Here is a 25,884-nt window from a genome sequence, read left to right as displayed (position 1 = left end):
CCAGCAAGCTGTGTTTAGTCTTGACTACTTAATTTTACCATGGATTCAAGCGTGATAAAGGTAAAAGGCAATGCCTGCCTGCTCTGGTCAGCCCAGTGTTTATCTGGCAGTTTTCATGTACAAAAAGTGAGATTTGGGTCATCCTCAAATTCAAAACTGTGTCAAGCAGCTTAATATATCATCTCTTCTCACGAGGGCATGTGTCAGAGCATAAAGCAACTGGTGGCTGCATTAGGAAAAGAAAAAAAACCAACTAGTTTTAGCAGAATCCCTTTCCCCAAGAGCGTGCAGATGCCCTCTGTCAGTCCCAGGCTGGTACTTGTTCTTCAGAAAGTATTTAATTCTCACATGTCGCTTTTTATATGAGTGACATCAAGGTGCCTATTTATAGCTGGTGCCTGTGCTGAAGTGATTGTCTCCATGAGATTGCCCTCTGCTCCTCTGCAGCGTGGTACCCACGAGCTCCCAGCACCACCACTGGAAACACTGGGGTCCGACCTCGGCAGGGGGTTGCACAGAACTTTGAGGGGCAGCTATTGGCTTCAGAGATGAGTAATTAAGAGCTCCTAACAAAGTCCTCCTGGTCAGCCACCTCACCAGGCAGGTCCCCTCTTCTTAGCCCTGGGATGGGTAGCCTGAACAGGAATCTTTCCATTTTTGACAGTTTTCTCCTGTTTAGCATCGCTTTCAAGAGAGAACTCGAAGCCCACCCTCTCCTTTACCCTGCCATCACTCCAGCTCTCGTTCAAAGTTTAGGACCTTCTCAGAACACTGAAACACTCTTTTTTACAGACAGTGTTTCGGCTGTGCATGCTCTCACCACTCATGTTCCAGCTGTATTGGGAACTGTGGCTCTTCTGATCACTGGGTAGTGTTATTGCACTGATAACTGCTTCTTACACCTGGGACTATTTATCTTTAAAAAAAACCCAAATTATTATTTTGTTAGTAGAAGCAGATAGATGAGTTCCCCACCCTACTTGGGTATTAAAAGCAAGTGTGTCACATCCTAAGATTTGGCATCAAGCTTACTCTGACCCCACACAAGTGGGGGAAAAAAAAAGCACCTTGCAGCGCAGGGGCCTTAAAAGTGAGCTCTGACCCTGCTACAGAGGCAAAGCCTTGCAGTGCCTGGCTTTCCTAGGTATCCTTCAGGCTTCCCTTCTTCAGCCACCTCAGCTCCAACCTCACCTCCCCAAGACCTGGCTTAGCACTATCACCCTTTCAGGTTCTGCATAACTTGTTCTCTGAGCTCTTACCCTTGCATTTGCCCCTGCCCTTTGAGGAATTCTGGCTAAAGAGGAGGGGCAGTGCCTTATTTTTAGGCCTGTGTTACCCAGGGATCTCAGCCACCTGTGCAGCTGCATCACCATATCCCTGCAAGGAATTTCCAGTTCAGTGGTGCAGTAAGATTTGCACTGGTGCTGTTTGCCTTACTGGCTGAAAGCCTTACAGAGGCTTGGCCTTACAGCCAAACTGAGGCTTGGTCTAGACAAGTTTATGCCCGAAAACCTACTATTGAGAGGGCTTAGTAAGAAAGGCAGACAGAAAGTAAGAAAAATAAATAAATTTTAAAAATAAAGCAGAGAAATTGGAAGAGAAGCAGCTATTGCGTGACTGCAGTCAGATTTTAAATCACACATTGAACATGCACTGCAGTGTAAGAAATCCTTCTTTTTTCTTGCATTCCAGACATGTATAGTAATTTTTTTCTTTTAATACAGTCAAAATAAGCCACCTTGTTATAAAAATACTACACATACAGAATTTGTCCAAATAAATGTACAACAATGATTCAAACACGTTAGTTTTGGCTACACTATGAAGCACAGTGAGTGCAGCTTGAAAATGAAATACTGAAATGTACATTTCTTATTTTAACAAGCAACGTGAAGTCGAGGCTCGTTTTGTCTGAGAGTCATAACTGTGATTGATGATACTTGGACAAGACTGAGTATCCTGTGCCAGTTTAAAGGGCTCTATTTTAAGTACATAATACGTACCTCATTCTCCAATATCCTGTGTGCAAGGAGGCCATTTTATGCTGAGCCCACCCCAAAGATACAATTTTCCCTCTGTGCTGCTCTTAAACCAAACCATCTTGGAACACCTCGCTCTTGAAAATCAGAACAAGCAATTGGCTGTTAAAACTGCTGCTGTTGATGTACTCAACAGATCGCTTTTACATAATAAAATGAATCGTTTTACGTTCTGTGCAGCAAAATATGATTACATCTCTATTAGCGGCAAGCCCTGGTGTAGGGGAATCCAGTGGCTAGCCGACAGCGTTAAAGAAAACACCAGGGCACCTCTCCACTCCACCATAAGATCACAGCATCTGCCAAACCAGAAATGAAGTCTGACGGCTTTAACAAGATGTCCATTAGTCCAAGGAGAGTGCAATGCTTTGCTTAAATACATTGGGAAATCTACGCTTAGGAGGCCAATATTTCATATTGTCAAGATATGTGAAACGAGCAGAGCTCCATTAGCATTGTAACATTTTACAAACATAACAGCAGTGGTATCCAGCAGGGTCTGTGGATTTATTAATGGGAAAAAATTACATCACAGAGAAGTATGTGCTGGCACTGAAATACTGCAGAAAAAAACAACCACTGGTGCAACTAAAGGGCTTGTACTTTATTTTAGACCTCCTAAGGAGCCCAAGATGATCCTCTTCAGCAAATCAGACCTCCTGGGAAAAACTTTCAGATGATGTTGCCACATTTGAGCAGTGTCAAAACAGGGTTTAGGAGACTGCTAGTGTCTATGCAAATTTTGTCCGGATGAGATTCGTTACTGTTGCTTCATCTCTTCAAGCCAGCAGAGTTGCTATTTGCATCAGTGGAGCTCTGTCATGCTGGGAACCTCGCTTAGCTTCATTCTGGCTAGCCTGGGGCTTGTAGTTACACAGCGACTCATCACGGCAGAGCAGTAACTGATGACTGTCTTCTCAGGTGGTCCAGAAAAGAAATCCATGAGCTTGGGTTGACCAAGGAGAATACAGCCCATAAAGTTGTAGGCTTCCAAGACAAGCTTTAGGAGGACTCGGGGCTGGGGAAGAATCCCACAACAGCAGCAGATTATGACCTTGTTCCGTTTTATCTACAGCAACTTACTTGCTACACTAAAGTGTGTTTTTTTTCCAAAGAGGGCTTATTCATTGTCTTCATCTTGCCAAAACTCCTCAATGACCTAGTGGCCTTCTCTGGTCACTGTGGCGTGTCACAAGACATAGTTTTTATCTGTAAATTTTTCACAGGTCACTGAAGATTCCACTTTGGGGATCTCAGGGTCTCAGACTTAGATTGCTTCCCAGGTGAAGAAAAAAATCTTCCTTTGGAGGGAGTTTTTCAAAGGTTAACCTTGGGGTTGAGTTCACTTAGTATTTTCATTAGCACCCTGACACAAGTATGACAGCACTAATGAAATAAGCTGATGAGAGTGTTATGAAGCATCACCAATAAAGGAGGATAAAGTCATACAAGAATAAGAAGAGGTTAAGGCAGAACTGTGTGTCTTTTCTATAAACTACTTTGGGGAAAAGGGGCAGGGATGATGCTATGTAACGCTTAGAGCCAAGTTAGCACAAAAGCAGCTAAACAGGCCATATATAATTGTTGTCTGGAAATCAGAAGTTTCTTGCCAAAGTTCTGGACATGCATCCTAAAGCAGGTTTTGGGTAGCTGGGGTGAAGTACGTTCAGTCTGCGATAAGCACTATACTGAGAGTCTATGTCTTAACGAGTGCTAGCCCAAACACCGTGGGCTCTCTACTCTGCTACTAAATTTGGGACATGAATATCCATCATGGATGACACTGCAACAGCCCCAGAGACGTTGTTCTGGCCCTACTGATGCTCCTGTTTGGAGGACATAAGCCAGCTTTCAGCCAGACCAACACATGCAAGCTCTCCATTACTGTGCCAGAGAGGCAACTTACCTGCAATTTGCAAGCTGTCACCGAGCTTGTTGAAAACTGCCCATCCTGGGCTAAAAATGGGAACTTGCTCAAGGCAGCCTCTGTGGACCTAATCTAATTAGCAGCAGACATGCGGCTCAGAGTGTTTCAGCGCAAAGCAAAGTGAAGCCAGCTCCACAGCAGCTGTAGTTGCAGGGAGCCAAACCTATCCTAGGCTGCTGAATAGCAACCGATGGCCACGCCTGGATCACGAAGGCAGCCTGTTATGGTCTGCTGTTTGCTATCTGCGCTCCTATCTGCTGTTCCCAGCCTGCCACAGCACTGCAGCAAGCTGCAAAATCTGGCTGTTTCTTCTACTTTGGCTTCCCCTCTTGCTGTGTAAAAAAAGCTAAGTTTCAAGAGAGATCCAGGCTATTTTCAGAAGAAAATATATCATGCATCTCTTCCACCTAGCCTAAAAACACTCCTCATTTCCTACCTCAAGTGCTATGGAGATAAAACCCATTCCAGACTGCGGGACGCATGGGTATTACAGTGACAAGACCTGCATACCCCCTGCCTTTTCTTTCCAGATCCTGGGCAGAAGGCAGGCAAGAGGTCAATATACATATTTAATTTGGGAATACAGCCTCTACATCTGTCCAAAACAATAGTCTGAACTAGGTAGTCCTTCAGCCGGACGAAATCAGGATGGCTTTGGCGAAAACAGTGCATTACATCAGCTGAAGCAGCTGAGGAACTGGCTTTGCATCACTTTGGGATTAATACATGAAAGCATTCCTCCTGCCATTGTGCCAGTGTCCTTGCCCCACTGACAGTGCATAGACACAAGAGCGAGCAATCACATGGCCTTGCTACAGAGTCAAGTAGGGCTTGATGCTGCCTACTTATTTGATTTTTCTCCGTGGTTTTTCTGCTCCATGCTTTTTCTGCTCCATGCTGTGTGGCCTCATCCACGCCCATCCCAAATGCTGCAGAGTTAAGCTGAGCCACATTTTCCAATCTGGCCCTCCAGGTTTTCTTAAACTCCAGTTGTTTTGGAGAGCAGTAAAACACAGCCACAACACATGGTCTAAAAACAACCAATTGTTTGTAGCAGACCAAGTGCTTGCGCTAATTAGTCATACTGTTCCATAAAATGGCATATGAACATCATTTTGGAAAAGCTTATGTGAAACCACATCAGAGTTTAACTCCCTCAGCTGGAGCGGAAGAGGGGGAAGGAGGTGCCGTTTGTTGTCCCTGTGGAAATCTATCCAGATTCATCCAAAGCGCAAATCAGAGGCAAAACCATCCCTTTTCTCAAGCACAGCAGAACTTAACCGTGCTGTGCTTCTAACCGTCTTTCATGCTTGTCAGGAAAGAGGTATTTTCCACTGATGTATTTTATAGCAAAATGAAAAATTGCCACGTTTATTCTCAGGGAATGGTTCCAAGCACTTAACATCAGGCAGAAGAGCACCTGGGTCTGATCTCTCATGGTTCTGCGTTATGAACTGAAGCTGTGCATCACTGCTACCCCATCTCCAGTCATCCACCTACACAGAACAGTAGCAAACCAGCGGTGTCAGCTAGCAATTCCTGGCTTGCCTAAAGTAAGCCATGCTGGTGCTAAAGGATTTCAGATTCCAGCTGTGATAATCACTAGTAGGGCAGGAAGGCAGGTCATTATAGTTTCCTGAAATAAAGAAGTTTGCTTAAACTGGGAAGTGAAAGAAGATACCGGTAACAAAACATTAGAGGAAACGGAGACAGAACTCTTCAGATGTTACTGTGTGTTAGAGCCGGTGCATCTAATTTTAAGTCATAACACATTTTTCTGGCATCCCTAGCATTCGGGTTTTGCTCTGCACAGTGACACATGGGATTGACTCTTCTGCCCAGTGCACTTTACCTGCCCTCTGCCTCACTGTGCACCCCCAAGCCAATTCATCTGTTAGTTACTGCACCCGATCCCAGCCCTGCAGCAGTTACCATGCTCTGCAATTTTCATGTAAGGCTTTTCTGCAACATTAATTATTATGGAACTAAACCCCTTCTGATCCTTTCCTATAGGAACGTGAAGAAATTAGCTCCTCTGTTCTCCATCAACAAAGAGCTAAAACAGTCAGGCAAATGTTGTCAAATTCTCCAGTGTTTAGTTTTCCCTCTGACTGTATAAACAAAAGATTATTTTTTTTCCCCCCAGACACGAGGGCTTGTTGCAGAACCCTTTTGTTTCAGCTGCATATAAAAATAAATAAATAAATAAATCATTCAATACCCCAAAATGGACACGGAAGCCAAAATGCGTGCTTGCATCTAGAAACCACCAACTTCCATAGCCAGCTGAATGGCATGTCAAGGACCGGGCTGGAAACAGATGCCAGAGGCAGGAACAGAATGGCCTCAGCCACAAGACTCTGCCTTTCCTTTCTTTTGCCTTCTGCCTTTCCTAGCTGTGCATTTCCCCAAGAACAGCTACTCGATATATCGCTACTTACTACAGGGTTTCCAGCTTTAATCCGTGTAAGGCTGGGCACTGTTAGAAGGGGGCATCTCCCCAGGGATTGACAGATACCGCCTTTGTTGCCCAACCTCAGTTTCTACAGAAGTTTTCATCTTCCCTAGCCTTGTAGCTGTGGTGGCAGCTGTGGAAAAATACTTCTCTGCAGTGGCCTCTTTTGGGGCAGTTACTAGTTTAAGTTTCTGAAACCTCCTGAGCACATTAGTGGCTCAACTCAACTAATTAGAAATTCCCAAAATAATTTTTAATATATTTTTCAATTATAGAAAGAGTTGCTCTAGGTAACAGCAGATAATGGTTCACCCCAGAGGCATCCTTGTTCCTTCCTAGTTTTTTGGCAACAGATGACTCATTTCACCTCTGTGTAAGGCTGACTGCTTTACTACTAGTGGCTGGTGTTAAACGAGGTTGCCCAGGCTCATACTGGTGAAATAATTTCTATTCTTGTGCCTTTAGAGACCATGCCTATAACACCCAGTGTGTGAGACTGAAAACCAGCCAAATATTTAGACATGACCTCAAGAAAGCAGGACTGCGATGTGGCCACCAGTCTGCTGCAAAGCATGAAGAGGCAAAAAGCATCATCAAATGCCCTATGAATGTGTCTGTACTATACATCCAAAAGCTGGGTGGGGATTTCAGGGGAAATAAAATTATATTCGCACCCACGTGAACTTTCCAACTCTGTGCTAGACAGCATTACTTAAATATTTCTCCTTCCAAGCACCAGCAAACCATTTTCAGTTGCATTCATTACAACTGTCTCACATAGACAGATGAAACACTTCTGGATAGATTACTAAGCTGGGAGCAACTTTTGGCTGACAGTGAGCTCCTCTATAGCCCTTCATATAGAAAGGTACCGCCTACAGCCATTTTTAACCTAGTTTCCTAAGGGAACATGTGTGATCACTCTGTAAGTGTTCACAGTTCCCAGACTAGTAGCATAAGCCAGCTGGCCTGTTGCCACCAAGTTTATCGAAGAGCTCAAGGTCCATCCCAAATGTGATATCCCCACTGGCAAAAATGCAGTACGTGAAGCTTGTGGTAGGCACCAGACCATCCATGTGGAAGAGAGCGCTTAAGTGCTTTAATCATGTAAAATGCTGCAAAACCAGAACCTTGTTAGATAACAATGTCTCTTATTTCACAGCACTGCTTCCTTCATTTCCATACCCTTGAGGAGCTGGCTGTCCCTTTGAAGTCAGGTACCCAAGCTAGAGCCAGAGGTCTCTGCATAGCAGCTGTTTTGACAAGGTGGGCTGGACTCGTCGGGGGTGGTCCTGCTGGCCAAGGTCCCCTGAATATAAAAGAACATGAAGTCTAAAATAAGCAAAATGTTCGATGAAGACATTCTTGCTAGGGGAAGCCACATATTCCTTTCGCAAAAGTTGCAATTTACTTACTGGACATATGGCAAGAACCTCTCCGTGCACTGAGAGGGAACACTGACTACTTTTCATTATATCTCTTTCCACCCCACCTCCAGCACCCTCAGCAGGGGATGTTCATAGCAAATAATTAAAAAAATGTTTTGAGAAATCCCCTATAAATCACAAGGGACTGTAGCTAGCAGGTAACCAGTGTGGGTAGGCAGCTGCCTGCAACAGTCTCTAGCCAAAGCATGGCTCCTCTCAAGAGTAAAGAAGTTGGTGGCAGACATTTTCCACCTCAGTGCATCCCTATTTTTCAAGTCTAATTATTGTGACCTGTTAAGTGTAATTTCAAAGGTGGAAACAATATTAACTGTCTCTTCAAATGTAGCAGACAATGCTATAGGAAAGCCTTTCTTGTGGTTCACACTTGTATTCTTTTTGTAATTTAATCCCACTATACTTAAAATGTTTATTGTAGTCAGTAGTTATTTTCCCTCCTCGGTCTTTAACACATGCTAATGTTCACTGTCACTTATCATCTGGGAGTCATTAATATTAAGCTTGTTTAATGTTTCCAAGCCAATCTCTGGAGTGTTTTAGCAATGTTAATAATTAATACAGGAAGACTAGCATTTTAGAAGCCTGAAGCAGTTCAGGCTCAGTTTTGAGCTTCAGTGTAAATGATCTGTTCATCGTTACAACTCCACCAATCCTCAAAATACTTCTTAACTCTCTTATCAGTGCATCAGTGAAGAGCCCATTCTTTTTTTTCATTAACAAAGCCACATCCCTTCCTCTTCTCAAAACTGACAAACTGACAAAATGATCTCGTGATTCTCTGTTGCAGTATCAAACAAAACAAACCTTGCCTGTATGATCACTAGTGGGCTACCCTGGGCCTTCAGGCTACCATGGATCTTCAGGCTTCAGGAGTTGAACTTGCTGAGTTGAACTTCAGGGGTTCATCTTATTGCATCAGTTCATGACATTACTGCAGGCACAGAAAAGGAGAAACAGCAAGCCCAGGGTGCTTAGAAAAAGCATTTCCATTCCAAGCTAGGCCTATGTGATTAAATTCTTACCCATGTTTTCTGTAAGAACCATCATGCAAACAAGGGATTACACATTATTTAACAGCACAGATATGGCAAACAGTTTTGAGAACATAATATGTTGGGACCACTGGACGAACCAATTATTTTGAATTAATTTTGTTTACCACGGTTCCAGATGTTTCTTCTTGAAACAAATAGGCTTTTAAAAATAGAAGAGCCCCATCTTATTTCTGAGGCTTCATATCTGCTGGCCACTGACAAGGGCCAGGCTGGCTTGCTCAGCAAGAGGCGGCATGCCCACCTTTACCAAAGCTGGCCAGGGGCTCCCCAGACCAACACTCAGTGTTTTGGAGCCCTGCTCAAAGGAGCACAGTGAGGAGAGCTGCTCTGCAAGAGCAGGGTGACGACCACAGGTGCACTCTGCTTGGTAAGCTCATTTATAGCAATTCCAGCTAAACCAAAATAATTACATCCCCAAAACAAGGCATGCTATATATACTTGCACACAAGTGACTGGTTCCTTTGAAGCTGGCTGTGAAGAGAGACAAATTGTCTGTCCTACAGCTGGTCCAGGAGCCAAAATCTCTTAGGCAAGGTCATAACGAAAACCACGTTTCTATGACCGTTAATTCTGGGCTCTGCATGCCCATTGCCAACTGTCTAAATCTGACCATAACCTCACTTCTTTCCAGCTAGCCAGAGCTTCACAATAGACAAAGTGCTGGCTTTGCAACAGTATCAAGACCACGGGTGACGCTCTCAGAAAGCCTGGCAATACAGAAGCAGCCCATCAGAGCCTATAAATATAGCAGTCTCCAGCAGCAGCGGCTTTACATCAGGTCAGCAGTAGCCCATGGCCACTGTGGACTTTCAGCACAGCCCAGAGCCCAAAAGCCACCAGACCATGGCACAGAACAGCAGCAGGATTCAGACGCTATCAAATACACACCCCATACTTTCTAAAATGCCTGCGTACGTATACACATATATTATAGATACATGGGTCTCTGAAAAAGCAAATAAGGATTTCCAGGCTACCATATCCAATAAGCTCATACTGCTCTATCCCTGTTGTGGCAGCTTCAGTCTGTACAGGTGTAACTCTAAAGCAGCTCTAGCAAACCCCATCTCTGTGGTTTAGGCCAGAGAAGTTTTACAAAGCCCTTCTAGTGTAAAAAGCACACTTTTTCTGCTCCTCCACATCCACCAGCGGGAAAAAAACCTGAAAAGCCACTTGTGCTTTCAGACATTTTCTTTGGAGAGCAAAAGGCAAGGCGGACAGCGGTGCTCATGGTATAATTTGGGCAGCTGAAACATGCTCAGGTATCTGTGGCTGTTCTTTGTTAGACCAGCCAAACTCAGGAGTGAGGTTGCAGCCCCTGTCCCTGTGCAAAATGGTGCAGCAATGTGAGCAGAAAAGAGCCTGGAGATGCCCAAGCTAATGGCACGAAGTGCTCAGCTGAGCAGGGCTGCCGAGACCACGGCTGTACTCTTGAAACACGCAAATAATAACAATACAAAAAAACACAACAGGAGCATTTTAGATGAAAACAGGCCCATCAGAAACAACTTTGGGGTATTCAGGGATCTCAGGGGTCCAAAAATGCTAAAGCTGAGGCTAAGCAGTTAACAGTTTGGGAGCAGTACAAGGTCTTCATGTTGTTTCAGCATTATGTGAGCCTCGATGGAGATCAGACCTGCTTGTGCTGGGCTGCCGGCACAGACCACGCTAGGGAGCACACACAAACCAAATGGACAAGCCAAGGAGAGCAGGAGAAACAAATCAGGGGAGAAAAAATAATCTTCCCATGGGCAAAGCAGTGGCAAAGCTGAGGTTTTAGTCTGTTTTCAGCCTATGGTAGTGCCCTTATTACCAAACCCTGCTGCCGTTTCCACCCAACTGCTCTTCCCTAAGCAAGGGATGATTTACAGTGCTCATATCGATGAGCTAATGCTTCCTCACAGCAATTAGAGTCAGGAGGAACCAAGTGCAACATAATCACTGAAAAAAGAGTCCGGGAGCTCCCAAACTGCTCCAGAAAGTTCTGTGTCCCTGTGCCTCCTTTTACTCAGGGAGAAGGAGAGGCCCTCCTGAAGTTACACAGCAGGCAGAGCCAGAAATACAGGATTATTGGAAGTATTCTCACACATTTTCTCTAGGAGTTTTATTTTGACCTGTTCTGGCATTCCTGTGCACTACTGAAACATCGCAATTTCCTTCACTGTTAAAAAAATCAAAGAAAAGGCTGAGGTGGAACAGTGGGAGAAGGTCTACAAGGGGGTTCCAGATGCTCAGATCACACATTGCTAAGCTAGAATATTTGATCCCTACCACCCACATGGCCAGACCTCTCCTGCAAATTCTTGTGCATAATTACATCAGGCAAGCATAAAATTAAATGCAACTCCTAACCCTGGAAAAACAACCTATGCCCAGCTTTTACCAATAAACTTTGTTTCGGGTAAGGAACCCTTCATTGCACAAGCGCAGCTGAGCAAGGTGGATCCCTAGCTTTGTGCAGGTCACTCCACGTGCTCTACCAATCCAGTTTTGATGCAGCTACAATCTTTACTTGCAAACCACTCACTGCTGGAGGAGGTCTGGTCCTGAGCATCCAGGACAGCAAGATATTTGCGTGCTCATGAAGCGGGCAGGCAGACGAAGATACTGTGCAAAAAAGCTCTGGCTCCCCAACACTGCAACAGTGTTTACCGCAGAGGTTCACATCCCAGTTGTTGGCAGAGCAGAGCCCCCCAGAGAAAAGCTGGCTGTCCAGATGTAATTCCAGAGGGAGACCCCAGGCCATCTCTCTCGTCACCCTCCCTGATTTGTATCTACTTGGTTGTCCCGTTCAGAAACGACAACGAGGAGCCCGCATCGCCGTTGTTTGAAATTGTAGATGAGCTGTGCCCTCTAGTGGGGTCTGGCTCACCAGGAGCCGGAGAAGGGCTCGTCCAGGAGGCAGATGCCCCAGCCCATGCAAGGGGCACACTCCCCTGGGGTCCAGAGGACTCAGGGGCATCTATACCAGCCAGGCCATAGCACTTTGTGCAGGCAACTCCTTTACACCACTTCCTTTTATAAAAGACCTTAACAAAGGCATCCAAGACGTAACATCTGCTTGGGCAGATAAGACTGGTATGAAAATAACAGAGCATGAGGCTGGTGCTTACTGCAGCAGCACAAATTAGAAATGAAGTTTCCCTTAGCAGCTACAAGGCAACCCTTTCATAAGGCTTCAAAGCCTTCCAGCCGAGACTGAGAGCTTAATTTTCTGTTAAGAATTAGAGGCTTAGTTTAGGTGCGTGATGTTACCGCGGTTTGTAGGTCTAAACCAGCAGGTAAATGGGAACAGACTGCCTTTGAGCATCACTCCTCACTGTGGGCAAGGAATCTGTGGCTGCAGCAATCCTAGCCTAAGGTATCCATGCCTCCAGCTCTTCCCAAACCCTGAAACACCTTTCTATCTCTCTACTGTGCCTGTGGGACTGTTCACAGGGTCATGGTGAGACTCCTGCTGAAGAACTGATCTATCCGAAGCACTGGAGAAAAAAATAAGGTTTTAAGTCAGCTCATTTTACAGCACAACCATGTGAAAAAAGTTATGGGAGAGGATGGGAGCACATAAACTGTTTCTGTGCTGAAAAAGCAATACCAGCCTCAGATGGTTTGGGCTTTCATAGGGTTGGTAGGAATAGTCTTCAAAAGATCCCCAAATCCCGTTCTAGCTTCTGCAGAGCTGATGGGAATAGACCTGGGAAGGTAAACACTTTCCTTCTGGGAAAAAAAGCTGTGTGCAGGGTAAGATCTGCTCTCAGGCTGGAGGTGTACGTGGGTATACTCAAGCCAGGTTTGCTGTGACAGTGCAAATCCATGCATGGACACACTCCCGAGCAAAGGGAAACACTCATTTGGCTTGCAGACCAAAACCTTTCATAGTGATACCACTTGGTGCGGGAACCACTGCTGCATGAAGCCTGTGCAACTCTCAGGCATCTGTACATGACATTTCATCATAGAAATGGGAAGTAATTGAGCTGGAGCAGCCAGGCCTTGGAAGTCACGAGACATGCTCTTCTTTTCAAAACTAGGATGTGCTCTTTTAAGCTTGCTTGTAGGGCTCCTGCTTTTCACCCTGCTCCCTGTAGCTATTAGGACTAGATTTTGTAAAGTCTGTTTCACTTCCAGAAAACTTTAGGAGCTGTTACTTGAAGGAAAGACATTGCCTATGACAAGATGAGTGACAGAAATACAAAAACTATCTTAATTTAGATTTTTAATTATCAGATCTTCCTCTCCTTACTCCAGACCTGTTATCCCAATGCATTAACTTGCTGTGATTTCATTCTCAAGCTATTAGAGCTTTAACAAGAGCAGCCTTCTCCAAAGCACCAAGCCCCAGCTGCCTGTGGTAACAAGCCGTTCCTTTAATTAAAGGCAGTAAAAGCCTAAAAGCTCAGGTTTTGCTCTCTTTGCACTTCCCCAGCTCATCTGCTGAAGTGCTTCGCAAAAGAAGCGGGTAGGCTGTCACCTACCAGCTGGTAAACCAGCCAGCTCCTGAAAACAAATTGCCCCGGCAATCCTGTGTCCAAGTTATCCGAGCCTGTACCCTGGCACCAGACCAAAGCCAGGTCTAACGTGCGTCAGCAGAAACTGCCGTACTATAAAAACCCAGAGAAGGCCAGATCCCTGGCACGCCGTGGCTCCGGCCAGCCCAATACCAGCCCTCCCCTGTCTCAAACCCCAGTGGTAGGCTGTGGGCTGCTTTTACTCCCCATGAGATCCTGAGGCACGGGGAAAAACCCACCCACTCATTCATCCATCTATCCACCCACCCACCTTCAAACCCCAGTATGCGAATCGGGGGCGGGGGGGGCGGGAAGGAGGGAGTATAGGGGGCATGGCCAGCAACCCCGCTCAGTGTGACAGCAGCCCTGTGGTCCCAGCTTGCCTGGCTTGCCAGCAGGTCTAAGGTTCACTGATCTCCGGTCGGTCGTCTCTTCCCTTTGACACCACTCCCCAGGAGCCGCTGGCTGGTTTCACTTTTATCCACCCCTGGCACAGAGAGGGTTGGGCAGCTGGAGGGGGCCATCGCCCCACCACCCCTGACACCACGGACTGGAGCACTGGGAGGAGAGCAAGGCTTCAGAAGGTAAAGGCATCCTCTGCCGGGGAACTCCATCAGGGCAGGCCCAGCCCCGACCCACCATCTCCAAGGTGCCTTTCCCAGACAAGTTCCCAGAACTGTCCTCCTCCCACGGGGAAGCAGCCCCGCACCCCAGCTGCAAAGGGGATTCCAGCAGGGAGGGCAGCACTGTCCTCAGTGGCTCCCTGCCCAAAAGAAGAGATTTTAGGAAGACTTAGGAAACCCTTTGTCCTTACCCCATCCTCTCCAGCAGCCGAAGAGCTGCTGCGAAGGTCTTAGAGCACTTGGTCTCACCCGCAGCCCAGGACAGTCTCTGTTTATTGCTGCGTTACTTCCCCAACCCACTCTGGCTGCACAGTTAATGACCCTTATTCTCTTCCCCTTAGCTTTGAGGAGAGCTGATTGCATTGAGAAATCAGCACTCTGTAAATCTGACAGTGTTTACACATTAAGTCCTTGCAGTTGGGATTTTTGTATCCCCTGGTAACCTTGGCTTAAGCGAATTTTCTAAATGGCCGTGCTGCTACGCTAGCGGTGCGAGAGCTTTAGTGGGTAGGAGGAGGCTCCCAAAAGCAGAGGAATGCTTTGAGCTGAATGCTAGAAGTTAATTGGGGAGGTAGGTGCATGATCACTCTTGGGGTGGGGTGGGGGTGTTGGGGGCAGGGAACAGAATGGGGTGGGACACCTAAATCTGAACAAACCTAAAGCATTGTGTCCAAAAATTACAAGGCTAGATACTGCAGACTTACATAGGTAGCATTGGAGTCCTGTTTCACCCCACCCCGAAGGAACTCATTAACTGTGGTTCTTGTTCACTGCTGCACCCCTGCAGAAACTCAGCAAATGTCTTCAATGGTTTTAGGATCTTCTTAGTTCTTGTGGTTTAGAAAAGCTTAGACATCAGTTAAACATCATTTGACTTAAATATCATTAATTTGCCAGGAAGTTAAATAGTCTTAAACAACACTTCACAGTAGCAATTCTTTTCTTTTTTTACTGTTTTCTTTGGAAATAAAAAGCTTATGCCCCAACAATAAATATACCAGGTCCAGACCCCCATCCCCACCGACCCCTTTCCTGGTTAAAAATACTGCAGAGATACCTACTGGTTGACTGGCAAAAGCCAAGCCCTTGCTGTTGCATTCCAGTGCAAATATCTACTTTGCCACCTCATGTTGCTGTATTTATGCCCATAAAACATGAGTTTGAAAGGATGCCCCTTAGATAAAGTCCACTTTCCTGCTAATTATAAACAACTGAGTCACTCTCATAAACAGATTTGTCAGGTTCCTTCTTGGAAACAGTGAGAGCAGGCAGTTCAAGTGCAGTATCACTGATCTGGTGCTGCAGCTGTACCCAGCAAACAGATTACCTTTAAGTTGATTTACATTAAACCACTGGGCTTTATAGAGGAAGCTGGTTAACGCTGGTTGGAACTGCTTCCACATACCCACCCCGTTGCCCACGGGAAGGAAAGGAGACATCGAGACAGGGGAATGGGGATGTATGGCTGAGAACACGATTTCCTCCATTAGGAAGAGAGAAATGATCTGCGTCATGGCCATTTTGGTACGCATGTTCTAGGTAAGTGTAAGATCAGTCAAGCCTGCCCTGAATATCTACTGCTAGACACAGTGGTCTCAGAATATTAAGCTGCGTCTGGAGACTAAGTCCACCAACATGATTTTTACAGTTGAAGAGAAGTTAGTCTAGGCTAATCTCTGGCTCTTTATACTGAATCTGAGTAGGTTCAGCTTTCCTTGCCCCTTCGGTGTGGCCTTCAGGCACGAGGACAGGACTTGTAACACCACAGCTGTTGCCCAGGCTGCACCCTAAATTGCCAAGTTATTCTTTACCAGGATCAGACTAAAAAGTCCCAAAATCCAGCAGCTAAGCAGTCACAGTTCAGGTAACACCCCAACCTTTGAAAGCCTGTGCAGGAACATTTGCCAAAGCCATTTTGCACAGAAGCATCAGTGACTTCTGAGTTTTGAGTCTGTAGTGAGATAAATAAAACTTATTCTAGTCAGACTGAGAGAAGCTTCCTGACATTCAGGTGCACTTTGCTGGATCTTAACTCACAGAAATCAGTAGGAAAGTTGCTTTAAATGCTCCTCCTGGATATGCTCAGTCATCCCAGGGAAGTCGGGGTTTTCATTTGAAGAAGGAGCTTCTGCTTCATTGGCAGCACAGGTGCTGGCTGAAAGGACAGGGAAGCTGTTTGCTGCGAGGCAGCAGCACCATTATCTGCACCTAGAGCAGAGACTGGTGACCCTGCTGGAGCAGCATCCTGGATTTGTGGAGCTGACTGTAACCCTAAGCAGAGTCTTGCCAACAGGCTCTTCCCCAAGGCAGGGAACAACCACAGAAGGGTGACTACCAGCCACGTGAGAAGTCTGCAGGACTTTTGCCAGTCCCTTAGCCAGTGAGCATGGGGTTTTACTCTGTACAGTCCATTTTCAACAAAAAAAGGACGAAGAAAACAGTTTCCCCTAAATCCTATTTTCCATTGAATCAGAAATAAGCCACTTGTTTTGCTTCTTTGCTGTTCTCCTCAGATTGAGAGAAAGACTCACTTTCTGCCTCAACACAGAAATTGTTTCAAATGAGCTTTGGAAAAACTCCCCATCTCTAATAGGTGCTTGCTAGCATGAAAAGTTTGCAAGGAAATTTCTGTCATTGCAGTAATTCTCAGGCGAGCTTTGTTCCAGCACCAATACAGCCTTTTAATGTTAAACAGAGAGGAGCAGAGTGAAATAATGAGAAACTGAGTTTAGTATAGGCAATCTTGGGTGTTTTTCCTGCAGCTTCTTGCTTCCCTACAGAGTTTTATAGTTTATCACCTACGGTAGCTAACGTAACTGCTCAGAAAGGATAGAAGTCTTATTTCCAGGCCTAGAAAGAAGCAAATATATGTAATTAATACCACAAGGAGCACCCTTATGCTGTACCGCAGGGTTTATCTTTTTCCTGCTTAAAAAAACCCACATAACCCACCCCTAACTAGCTGTTCTGCACAAACTGCAATCCCACTTTTCGTTGGTGGGCTGTATGAGCTAGGGGAGAAGATTCTTAACTCTGGTTTTTAAGGGGATGAAAGCCCATCTCACTAAGCAGAAAAGCCACCTGCATCTAAAGATACAGAGCTGGGTTCAGCCAGCACCAAGGAATGCTCTTAATGACAACCTGCTTTGATAACAGCTCAGGGAAGGGAGAAGAATTAAAGGTCTGGAGCCTGCCAGATTGCAGGGGGAAGACAGGCAAAATAAAGGAGACACGTGGCATGAGCAGTGTGCAGGACAAGAGGCTTTTGTCAGACAACAAGGGAGCTGCAGACACTTTCCTGGCCAGGACATTGCTAAGTGCCGCTCTTACATGCCCTTATAAAGGTACTTCTTGCTCACCTGCAAGTTCTGCATGCCAAACTCCTGTGAGCCCCAGGTAGAAGTTGGAGTAATTGCACCAAATCTTCATTATAAGTCTTGCAGGTCCCTGCTCTCTGGCTGACTAGAGCTTTCCTCAAAAACACGTGGAGGGAAGCACCCCAGGCAGGCACTGTTCACACCGGCACGGGAGGCTCTTCATCTCGCATGGAATAGTGGTGAGAGGATGAGGACACACAGGCAGGGACCAGCAGCAGGACGCAAACATTTCAGCATCCTTCACAAGGCTCCTCTGCTGCCTTTGGGTGTTAGAAGATTAGAACTTTACAGGAGGCACACCTCATCTCTGCACGCAGCAGTTATGGGCTTGCTGGTGGCATATTTCCCCTTTGCCACTGCATGTGGGATAAACGCATGCAAGTGCATCATCTCATGCCCTCTCCTGCTCAGTTCAACACTCTGTGACCCTTCATCTTCAAGCTCTGCATGAACCTCCCTCTCTCCTACATAGCTCTCCATATGAGCAGAGTATTTTTGGAGGAGGAGCTCTGTGAGGAGGAGCCAGGGCAAAGCTTTGGCTAGCTGCGAGGCGGTGTTATTCGCCACCCTGCGCTGACAGCTCCCACAGACAGCAGGGCAGCATCACTTCCTTGAGCTGAAGGCTGGGAGAAGGGGACACGTGCCACCCAGGAGGGCTCACACCGACCATCCTCTTCCCAGGGTATGTCCAGTGCTCTGCAGCATCTCTCTTCTTAGTCAGGTTTGAGGCAACCACCATTATTTTGGGCCATGCTCCCCCACCATCCCTGGTCACTGCGCAGCATAGCTCCACCCCGAGTGATGCACAGTCACACTTGGTGGTGCAATGGTCATGAGGGCATGAGACTTCATGGGCTAGGTCTGCCTGGGCTTTCTTAATCTGTGGTGCAGGAGCATATGCCGTCTGCTACATGTGCTGCTGACCCCAAGGATGCTTGAGTCAGGTCCTCTCACTGCTGCTTTTTCACCCTGGTGGGCGACATGCTGACTTGAAGCGGTGCTGCCTCAAAGCCCAATCCCCGGGCAGTGTCCTTAGCAAGCTGGTAGCAGCATCATCTCCAGGCTGGAGGTGAGCTCAGGTGCGAGTTAAGCTCCCCAGTATAACTTCTAACCGGGACCCACAATAAAAATGGAACATCAGCCTAAGCTCTTCACCAGGACTTTGGTAAAGGGCGCGTGCTCGAGAGCAAGGCACACTCATAAGTGATGTCACTCTGCCATTAACTTTCTCCAGCATGTCCTCTCTAAAGGAGATGCATCCAATCTAGTCTCCTTGTCTACATCCAAGGTGGCCTTTTGCATCAAGTTTCTTCCTAAAGATCCCCACCCTCTGGTCGTAACAGACAGTGGCAGATGGTTTGATGTATTGAATTTGATTCAGGATATTAATGATTTTATTCTAGCCTATTTTGAGGTTAAACCCCACCTGCCTTACTGCCACCAGTCAGGAGCTGATGCAGGCGGCTCAGCTGATGGACCTGGGATCACTGCAGATGTACGTTTAACAGAGTTGGTTTCCTTGCAGGGCATGGCACAGGAAGCAATGCCAGGCACGTTCCTGGAGGGGATTCACCCCACCTACATCTACAAGGTGGTTCTTCTGGGGAGCACATCAGTGGGAAAGTCAAGCCTAGCCTACCGATACGTGAAAAATGACTTCAAAGAGTCACTGCCAACCGTGGGATGTGAGTGAGTAGCTTCAATAGCTTGATGGCTCTGGACAAGAGACCAGGCCTGATGCTCTTACTTGCAGTGGGATGGGATGCGGGAGAACCAGTTGGTACATCTTGCAGCAGCACAGACCCACTTTTGAACATGATATGGACTTGCCCCAGAGCCAGACCTTCCTCTGTGCTGTCATCTTCAGGTCTCTGCAGCCCATTTTCCTCAGTGCCAGGCTGTAAGCAAAGCCACAACCAAGTTGCACAGGTTTGGCTTAGCTCTGCTTCTTGGAGGCAGGTAATCAGCAAACTGAGTGAAACCTGGAGTCCAAATGGTACAGTTCATCTGCACTTTGCATGCTTGGTCCTGTGCTGCCCTTGCAGCTATGCAGACGCCCCCAGGAGAGTCTCCCCTGCACATGAGCCATGAGCTGCTCCAGCCTCAGTGTCCTGCTGGAAAAGGGAGGTTTGGGCCTCCAAAGCAGGCAGGACAGCCCAGGAGGCAGATGCCAGCTGTAGAGGACCCCTCAGCACTGCCCAGTGGGTAGGTTCATTCCACCAGCCTGCAGCAGAGCTGAGAGTGCATACCTCCCCACACCCTGGCCAGGCTGCAAGCCCCACGCTCTGCCCCACTGGCAAAGGGGAAAGCATCTGCCGCTGTGCATCCTGCCCTGACAAGCCATGCTGAACAGCCCACATCCAAAGGCAGGCCACATGCCTGCTTGTCCTTTGATGAAAACTATCTGGAGAGCTGCGAGAGTCCTGCTCCCTCTATAACCTCCCTCGGGCTAGCATACCTGCTGGGGTCAAGCTGCCTCCCCTATGCATTTGCATCAGCACAGCTTCCTACAGCACCCAGACATTATAGATGTTTGTTTTACACGTTGTACCTGCATTTTGCCCTAAGGCGGCACAGCAAGCACAGAGGCTGTAGTCCCACATAGAGCCTGAAGAGCTAGCTGGTAGAGGAGAGCGAGGTGCTGTGGGGCTGCTCCCTCGTACCTCTGCCATGGCTCTGGCTGGTCCACAAGCAGCCATCTGCTCCCTGGGAGAAGTGATGGAGGACCCCCTCCAGTGTGAGCCCCTTTTCAGTAGATATTCCTATTCACAGCTCTCAGATCTGAGCCACCAGCAAGGTGGAGATGGCTCTATCTGGGGGCTATTCTGCAAAGCTCAGAGTTATCCGACATCAAAACTGGTGTGCATCCACCCAAGTCTGCTGTCAGGAAGGGCTCCCAGACTGCCACAGGCTGCCCTGCCTTGCGGCACACCGCCTCATCAGTGGTGTCAGCGCTTGTGAGAAACCCATTCCAATTTTTGTATTAGAGCATTGTTACTGGCCCTTGGGATGCGTTTGACCTCATGGCAATGGTTTTGAGCTCTCTGCTTTTGCAAGCAAACGTGCACCCTGCATCTTGCTTGCAGGCTCCTTCTTCACACAGACACTCAATCTGGAGGTAGCCACTGTCAAGTTTGAGATCTGGGACACAGCAGGCCAGGAGAAGTACCACAGTGTCTGCCACCTCTACTACCGGGGTGCCCATGCTGCTCTCCTTGTTTACGACATCGCTAACAAGGTAAGGCAGGAGGTGCTGATCCTGTCCCTGCCAGAACTGTGCCGTGCTGCAGCAGCACTGGTAGGGAAGAGGTGTCCAGGTGATGGTGTTTGTCCTTGGTAGAGCAGAACGCAGCATGCAAGCAACCATTTGAGAAGATGAATGTCCCATCTGGGACATGCCAGGGGCTTTGCCCATGCAGAACCACGCCACCACCCCAGGGGTGATTTCTGCTGCCATGCAGAAAGGGTACATACCATCCAAGGCTGATTTATCCCTAAAGGAATCAGTTTGAGGTCCAATGACCTGTTTCAATGAGAGAGTAATCAAAGCCTCCTAAACACATTTCTTCCACCCCTGTTGGTTTGGAGCCACCTATCCAGCTTTGCTATGCTCAAGACAAAGGGATTGAATCAAAACCAGATCACTGGATAGTTTTGTCTCCATGTCTCCAGGAAACACTCAACAGAGCAAAGCTGTGGCTGAGGGACCTGGAGAAGGAATTCCTTCCTGATGAAATAGTCATTGCTTTGGTGGGCAACAAGATGGACCTTGCTGCTGAGCGAGAAGTTGCCACCGAGGTGAGCGCCTGTGGTGAGCTCCCAGACCCCCTCATCACCCCCTTGCCAGCAAGCACTGGGATATGGCCTAGAAAAGCTGAGAATTTAAAAGGCTTTCAGATACCTCCAGAGTCCCCGTGCAATTATTGACCTGCCATGAAATGCCACAGTAACAAAACCTAAGCAGCCTCAGAGGAGGCTGGGGGAATAACTTTGCTTGTCTCCATCTAGGAGGGAGAAGAGTTTGCAAGGACCAAAGGCCTCCTGTTCATGGAGACATCTGCAAAATCCAACCACCAAGTAAATGATATCTTTATGGCCATAGGTGAGTAGTGTGATGGCTGTAGGTGAGAGCACAGGCAGGTGAACCACAGGCCCCAAACCTCTGCTTTAAGGCTGTAAATGCCTTCACCCTCAAAGCTGACCCCCTTCATTGCCCATACTTGCCACTGAGATCTTCATCCCAGCCATTCCAGCCTGCACCACACCTGGCAGCTGCCTGGGTCACAGCCAGAACAGTCCATGGTTTCTGTGAAGTGTGCCACACCGCTTGGGGCAGAAAGATGGACGGATCCACCCCAGGGTGCTCCAACATCAGAGATGGATTTGAGGCCCTCTCCCAAAGCCACAATTTTGGTTTGCATTACCATCCAGTCTAGGTGCAACGGTGTCCCCAGAATAGCTGTTCAGGAGAGGTCTAACATGTTTACTGTGGGATGGTACCAGTGGCCACCAGTGGCTCCCCTGAGGTGGGACAGCCATCACATCCTACCCCACTAGCAAGAGAAATGAACAGTTCTCACCTTGTGTTTCTTCCTAGCCCAAGAGCTCCTGCAGCGGGAACGACAGAAGGCATCAGCCCCATCCCTACACGGGAGGTCAACAGTTGACCTGGGGGAGAGCAGGGCAAGGACAGGGTGCTGCTGACTCTGAAGATGGGCAGTTCTGACCTCAGCAGTGGCTGGATGAGGTCTCCAACAGAAGCAATGACAAAACAGGGGGGACACAGAAGCAGCTCAGACCAACCACCCCCCCCCCCCTCAGAGCAACATCAGAGCCCATCCTGGGGGCACAGGGGCCTCTTCAACCCTCTAGCACTGGCTTCATCCAAGAGGTAAAGCACAGGGTTTCTTCCATCAACTTTCTGCTTCCAGAGAGGAGCATGATCTACCAGCACCACTGCCACCAGCCCTGACTGGCAACATCCCCCCACCCCAGCTGCATGTCATCTCCTCCATCTCCCTTCCTGTCTAAAAAGGGAGGGGTTTCTTTCCAGAGCAAAGCAGGTGCATCCCAGTGGCTTTAAACCCAGGCTGCAAATAAAGAGACTATTGCCCTGAAGGTGTTATTTTAATTTTTCCTGACCTGGATGTTAGCCTGCAGGAAGGGGCCACAGGAAGCCTAGAGATGGCAGAGACCAGACCTGGGGCTCCCCTCACCCCACCAGCCCCCACCCAACCTGTTACAGGGATCACAGCCCATACTCTGGAGAAATCACCAGTTTATTACTAATGTAAGAGCCTTGTCTGGTGGTAGAGCAGGGCCAAAGCAAATGCCCTGCCTGCAGCACAACGTAACCACTCAGTTTTTGGAGCATGCCCTGATGGTGATGCCAGCCCATGGGACGAGGCCTGGCTAGGCTGAGCTCAGCCATAAGGCAGCAGACACCCTTGAAGATGGTCCCCATGGAGAAGAAGGGAACTACAGTTCCCTTTGTCAGGCTTTGCGAGGTCAGCTCCCCGCTGAGGACCACCCAGCACCCTACACCAGCTGGGGACGCTGACCTGCAACACTTCCCCAGACTGAGCCACCCTGAAGCAGGACCAGGTCTCTATCTCAGCAAGAAGGCAGATTTGCTGCCTCCTCTTACGTGAATCCCCTGCTTTAGGGCAGCTAGGTGCTAATTGCCACTTATCCCCTCACCTGCCCCCTCCCTCCCAAGATTAACCCTTCCCTCCCCAAACAGTCCTAGCCCCTCAATGCTGCACCAGGAGCTGCAGACAGGGATGCTGAAGGTCACCCTTCTCTGTGGCCCCTCTCGCCTTCAGACTGGAGATGGAGTAAAATGGTCTGGCTTGGGAGTACAGCTTATGAGGGGACATTTGGGGACATGCAGTGCAATGGAAAGGGCCCTGTATTCTCCCTGAGAATTTTTGACCCAAGCCATGGAAATGGGTTGGCTTTTTGTGACCCCGCTGCTGCTGAAATGAAGGTGTCGGGGGCACTCATGGGTGCCAGCATGATGCGGGGATCCCATGGGATGCACCTGGGAAGGGGAACCCTCTGGGGCTTATTTTTAGGGTGTTTTTGGGGTTGTGGGCTTATAAGCATACTGTGTTGCGCAGAGGGAAGTGCTGCCACACTGCATGCACTGCCAGGGCAGACTGCAAAGCCACGGTGAGCATCAGCAATTTTTGGGGTCACATCCCCAACTCATGCCCACCTGCACACGCACCCCCCCACCCCCCCCCCGCTGTGTTTCAGAGCAGAGAGGCTGGAACATAGGGATGAGAGGGAGAAGGGCTTTTATTGTTGGCTTCAGCTCAGGGGCTCCGCTCCTCCAGGGGGTGCTGGGGGGGGGGCGCAGACTTGCTGCCGGCCAGCCCCCCGAGGATGGGTGCCCTCACCCAGGGCTTGCCGCCGCCCAAACCGCCCCACGGGCCTGATCCCGCGTCCTGTGTACCAGGATGGATCAATGTCCGGGTCTGCAAGGCAAAAGCAGAGGAACCATCAGGGGGTGATGGGGGAGGACATGGAGGGGGGAACAGGGCATTGCACCCATGGACTGGGGTGAGGACACACCAAGGGAGCAGAAAAGGGGCTTGAGGGGGATAAAAGCTATTGCAAAGGCTGTTTCAAAGCAAGCTTTGCTTCTGCATAGCGGCCCCCCTCACCCCCCACTAGTGCAGCTGAATCTGGGGATGCAGAGGGGTCTGGAGGCAGGGGGATGGTGGGAAGAGTCCCTTACTCCTGTTCTCCATGGAGCGCTCGTGGATGCGGCCGTGGGTGACAGGCAGGGTCAGGCAGGTGAGCAGTAGGCACAGGAGGCAGGCGGCCCCCAGCTTCATCCCCAGCACTCTCTGGCTGCGTGGCTTGATCCCAAAGCCTCCCGGTGCTTCCCACTGGTGCCGCAAAAACGGTGGCCTCCGATGTGGCTGTGAGAGCAGAAAGGTTTGGCTATTGCAGAGACACTCTGCTTGGTTTAAACTCTGGCAGGGTGAGTCCCCCACTGGGAGGGAAAGGCTGCCATGGAGGGGACGGGGTGACTGTATCACTGCTGCCGCAGGGCTACTGTCACCGTCACAGCATCCCCAGACTTGGGGCAGCTTGATCAAAACCTGGGCGTTTTGATGGGGCTGACACCTCTGGGGTAAATATCCCCTGCAAACACGAGTTGTACAAACCTCATGTTCATTAAAACAGGTGTTTGTCCTAGCCTAGCACCTTAGGCCAGGCCTGGCGTTCTTCTTTCTCTCTAGGACCCCCAGTGTGCCCATGAGATCCCACAGTCCAGGAGATGGGGAGAGGGGCCACCACCAAAATGCAGGGCTGGCAGCACCAAGCAAAGGCTGCAGCGGCACAAATGGGTTTTGTTGCCAGATGCTGGGTGATGGATGGACTGTGGCCACCTCTGCAGCCCTGGCACCCACCCCTGGACCCAGCTGCTGATAATGATAACCCGGCAGCACCCTGTAACATGCTTTAGGGCACCGAGGAGATGAGTGGGACATTGCAGGGTGGGCTGAGCAATGGGCTTGATTTCTGCAGCCACATGCAATGAGGGAGCAGGGCAAGGGGGAGAAGCAGGAGAGCTGGTTAAGCAAGATGCGGTGGGGACCCAGCAGCAGCTTTATTTCCAGGGACTTTTGCAAAGGAGAAGTTTGCAGCATTGCCAGGCAGGAGCTGGACTGGGCTCCTGACAGCTCAGGTTTGCTGCGGCCACCGACTTTTTATAGTCCCCTTTTGGAAACCTCCCAGCCGGCTGGACAGACACAAGGACACAGACACAGAGGCAAAGCAGCGCTCAGGAAATTATCCAGCAACAAAAGCATCATGAGAGGGAGAGAAAAGCAGCATTTCCCCTCTGCCAGGGTTGCACTTACCGTGGCGTGGTGAGGCGAGGTGCCCAGCTGCCGTCCCGCTGAGCCAAGCGGCCACCGTCTGAGCCAGAGTCCCCTCTGGGTGCCGTTTTTATGGCCAGTTTCATGCTGATGTCAGAGGCGAGCCCCAGCAGGGACCAAGCCAGGGCATCTCCCCTCCCCGCTGTCCCCTCTCATCAAATCAGCACAGGGTTTTTTGTGACTCAGAAGAGACCAGCGTTTTATGCTAGCTGAGGCGGATAGCTTGGGAATATGTTAGTCCCTGTCCTTGACCCAGTGTTATTTCAGACAAGGGGGAATTTTCTGCTCCATCACCCTGCCCGTGGGGAGCTCCTCACCCACCGCCCACTGTGGGGGTTGGTGGGTGATGCTGCCCTAAATGCTGGGGTCCTGCTGCCACAAACCTGCTCCACTGCGAGAGTTATGCTGGATGCCACCACCCTTTCTCCTTCAACACCCCCTTGCCAAAAAAACCCTGCTGCTTTAAAGAAACCATACAGAGAAGAGGGGAAGGCAACTTGCTGGGGCATGTGGGCTGGTAGGAATGGGCTTGTCCCCACTGCAGGAGGGCTTCATA

At 48.7% G+C, this 25,884-nt stretch overlaps 2 protein-coding genes across 4 annotated transcripts; one reads left to right on the top strand and one right to left on the bottom strand.

Moving 5' to 3' along the window:
* Nucleotides 1-8,803: 8,803 nt before the first annotated feature.
* On the top strand, nucleotides 8,804-22,548 carry RAB17 (RAB17, member RAS oncogene family). Of its 3 annotated transcripts, none has more exons than XM_005244448.4 (6): nucleotides 8,804-14,014; nucleotides 18,956-19,115; nucleotides 20,517-20,668; nucleotides 21,103-21,228; nucleotides 21,439-21,532; nucleotides 22,028-22,548. In XM_005244448.4, the coding sequence occupies exons 2-6, from the start codon at nucleotides 18,959-18,961 to the stop codon at nucleotides 22,132-22,134; spliced, it is 636 nt and encodes a 211-aa protein (XP_005244505.2). In that variant the 5' UTR covers nucleotides 8,804-14,014; nucleotides 18,956-18,958; the 3' UTR covers nucleotides 22,135-22,548. The 3 variants fall into 3 exon arrangements, with proteins under 3 accessions (XP_005244505.2, XP_055667444.1, XP_055667443.1); XM_055811469.1 differs by lacking the exon at nucleotides 8,804-14,014 and adding an exon at nucleotides 14,497-14,624; XM_055811468.1 differs by lacking the exon at nucleotides 8,804-14,014 and adding an exon at nucleotides 17,971-18,112.
* A 1,173-nt stretch (nucleotides 22,549-23,721) lies between these two features.
* Nucleotides 23,722-25,445, bottom strand: PRLH (prolactin releasing hormone). Its single transcript, XM_055811470.1, has 3 exons — nucleotides 25,311-25,445; nucleotides 24,176-24,362; nucleotides 23,722-23,912 (listed from the first exon to the last, which is right to left on the bottom strand). Exons 2-3 carry the CDS (start codon nucleotides 24,273-24,275, stop codon nucleotides 23,746-23,748), a joined length of 267 nt encoding a protein of 88 aa, XP_055667445.1. The 5' UTR covers nucleotides 24,276-24,362; nucleotides 25,311-25,445; the 3' UTR covers nucleotides 23,722-23,745.
* Nucleotides 25,446-25,884: the final 439 nt, after the last annotated feature.

This window comes from Falco peregrinus, chromosome 8 (assembly GCF_023634155.1).
Source record: "Falco peregrinus isolate bFalPer1 chromosome 8, bFalPer1.pri, whole genome shotgun sequence".
Classification (NCBI taxonomy): domain Eukaryota; kingdom Metazoa; phylum Chordata; class Aves; order Falconiformes; family Falconidae; genus Falco; species Falco peregrinus.
Note: the sequence above shows the minus strand (reverse complement) of the source record. Positions and strands in the feature narration are given on the sequence as shown.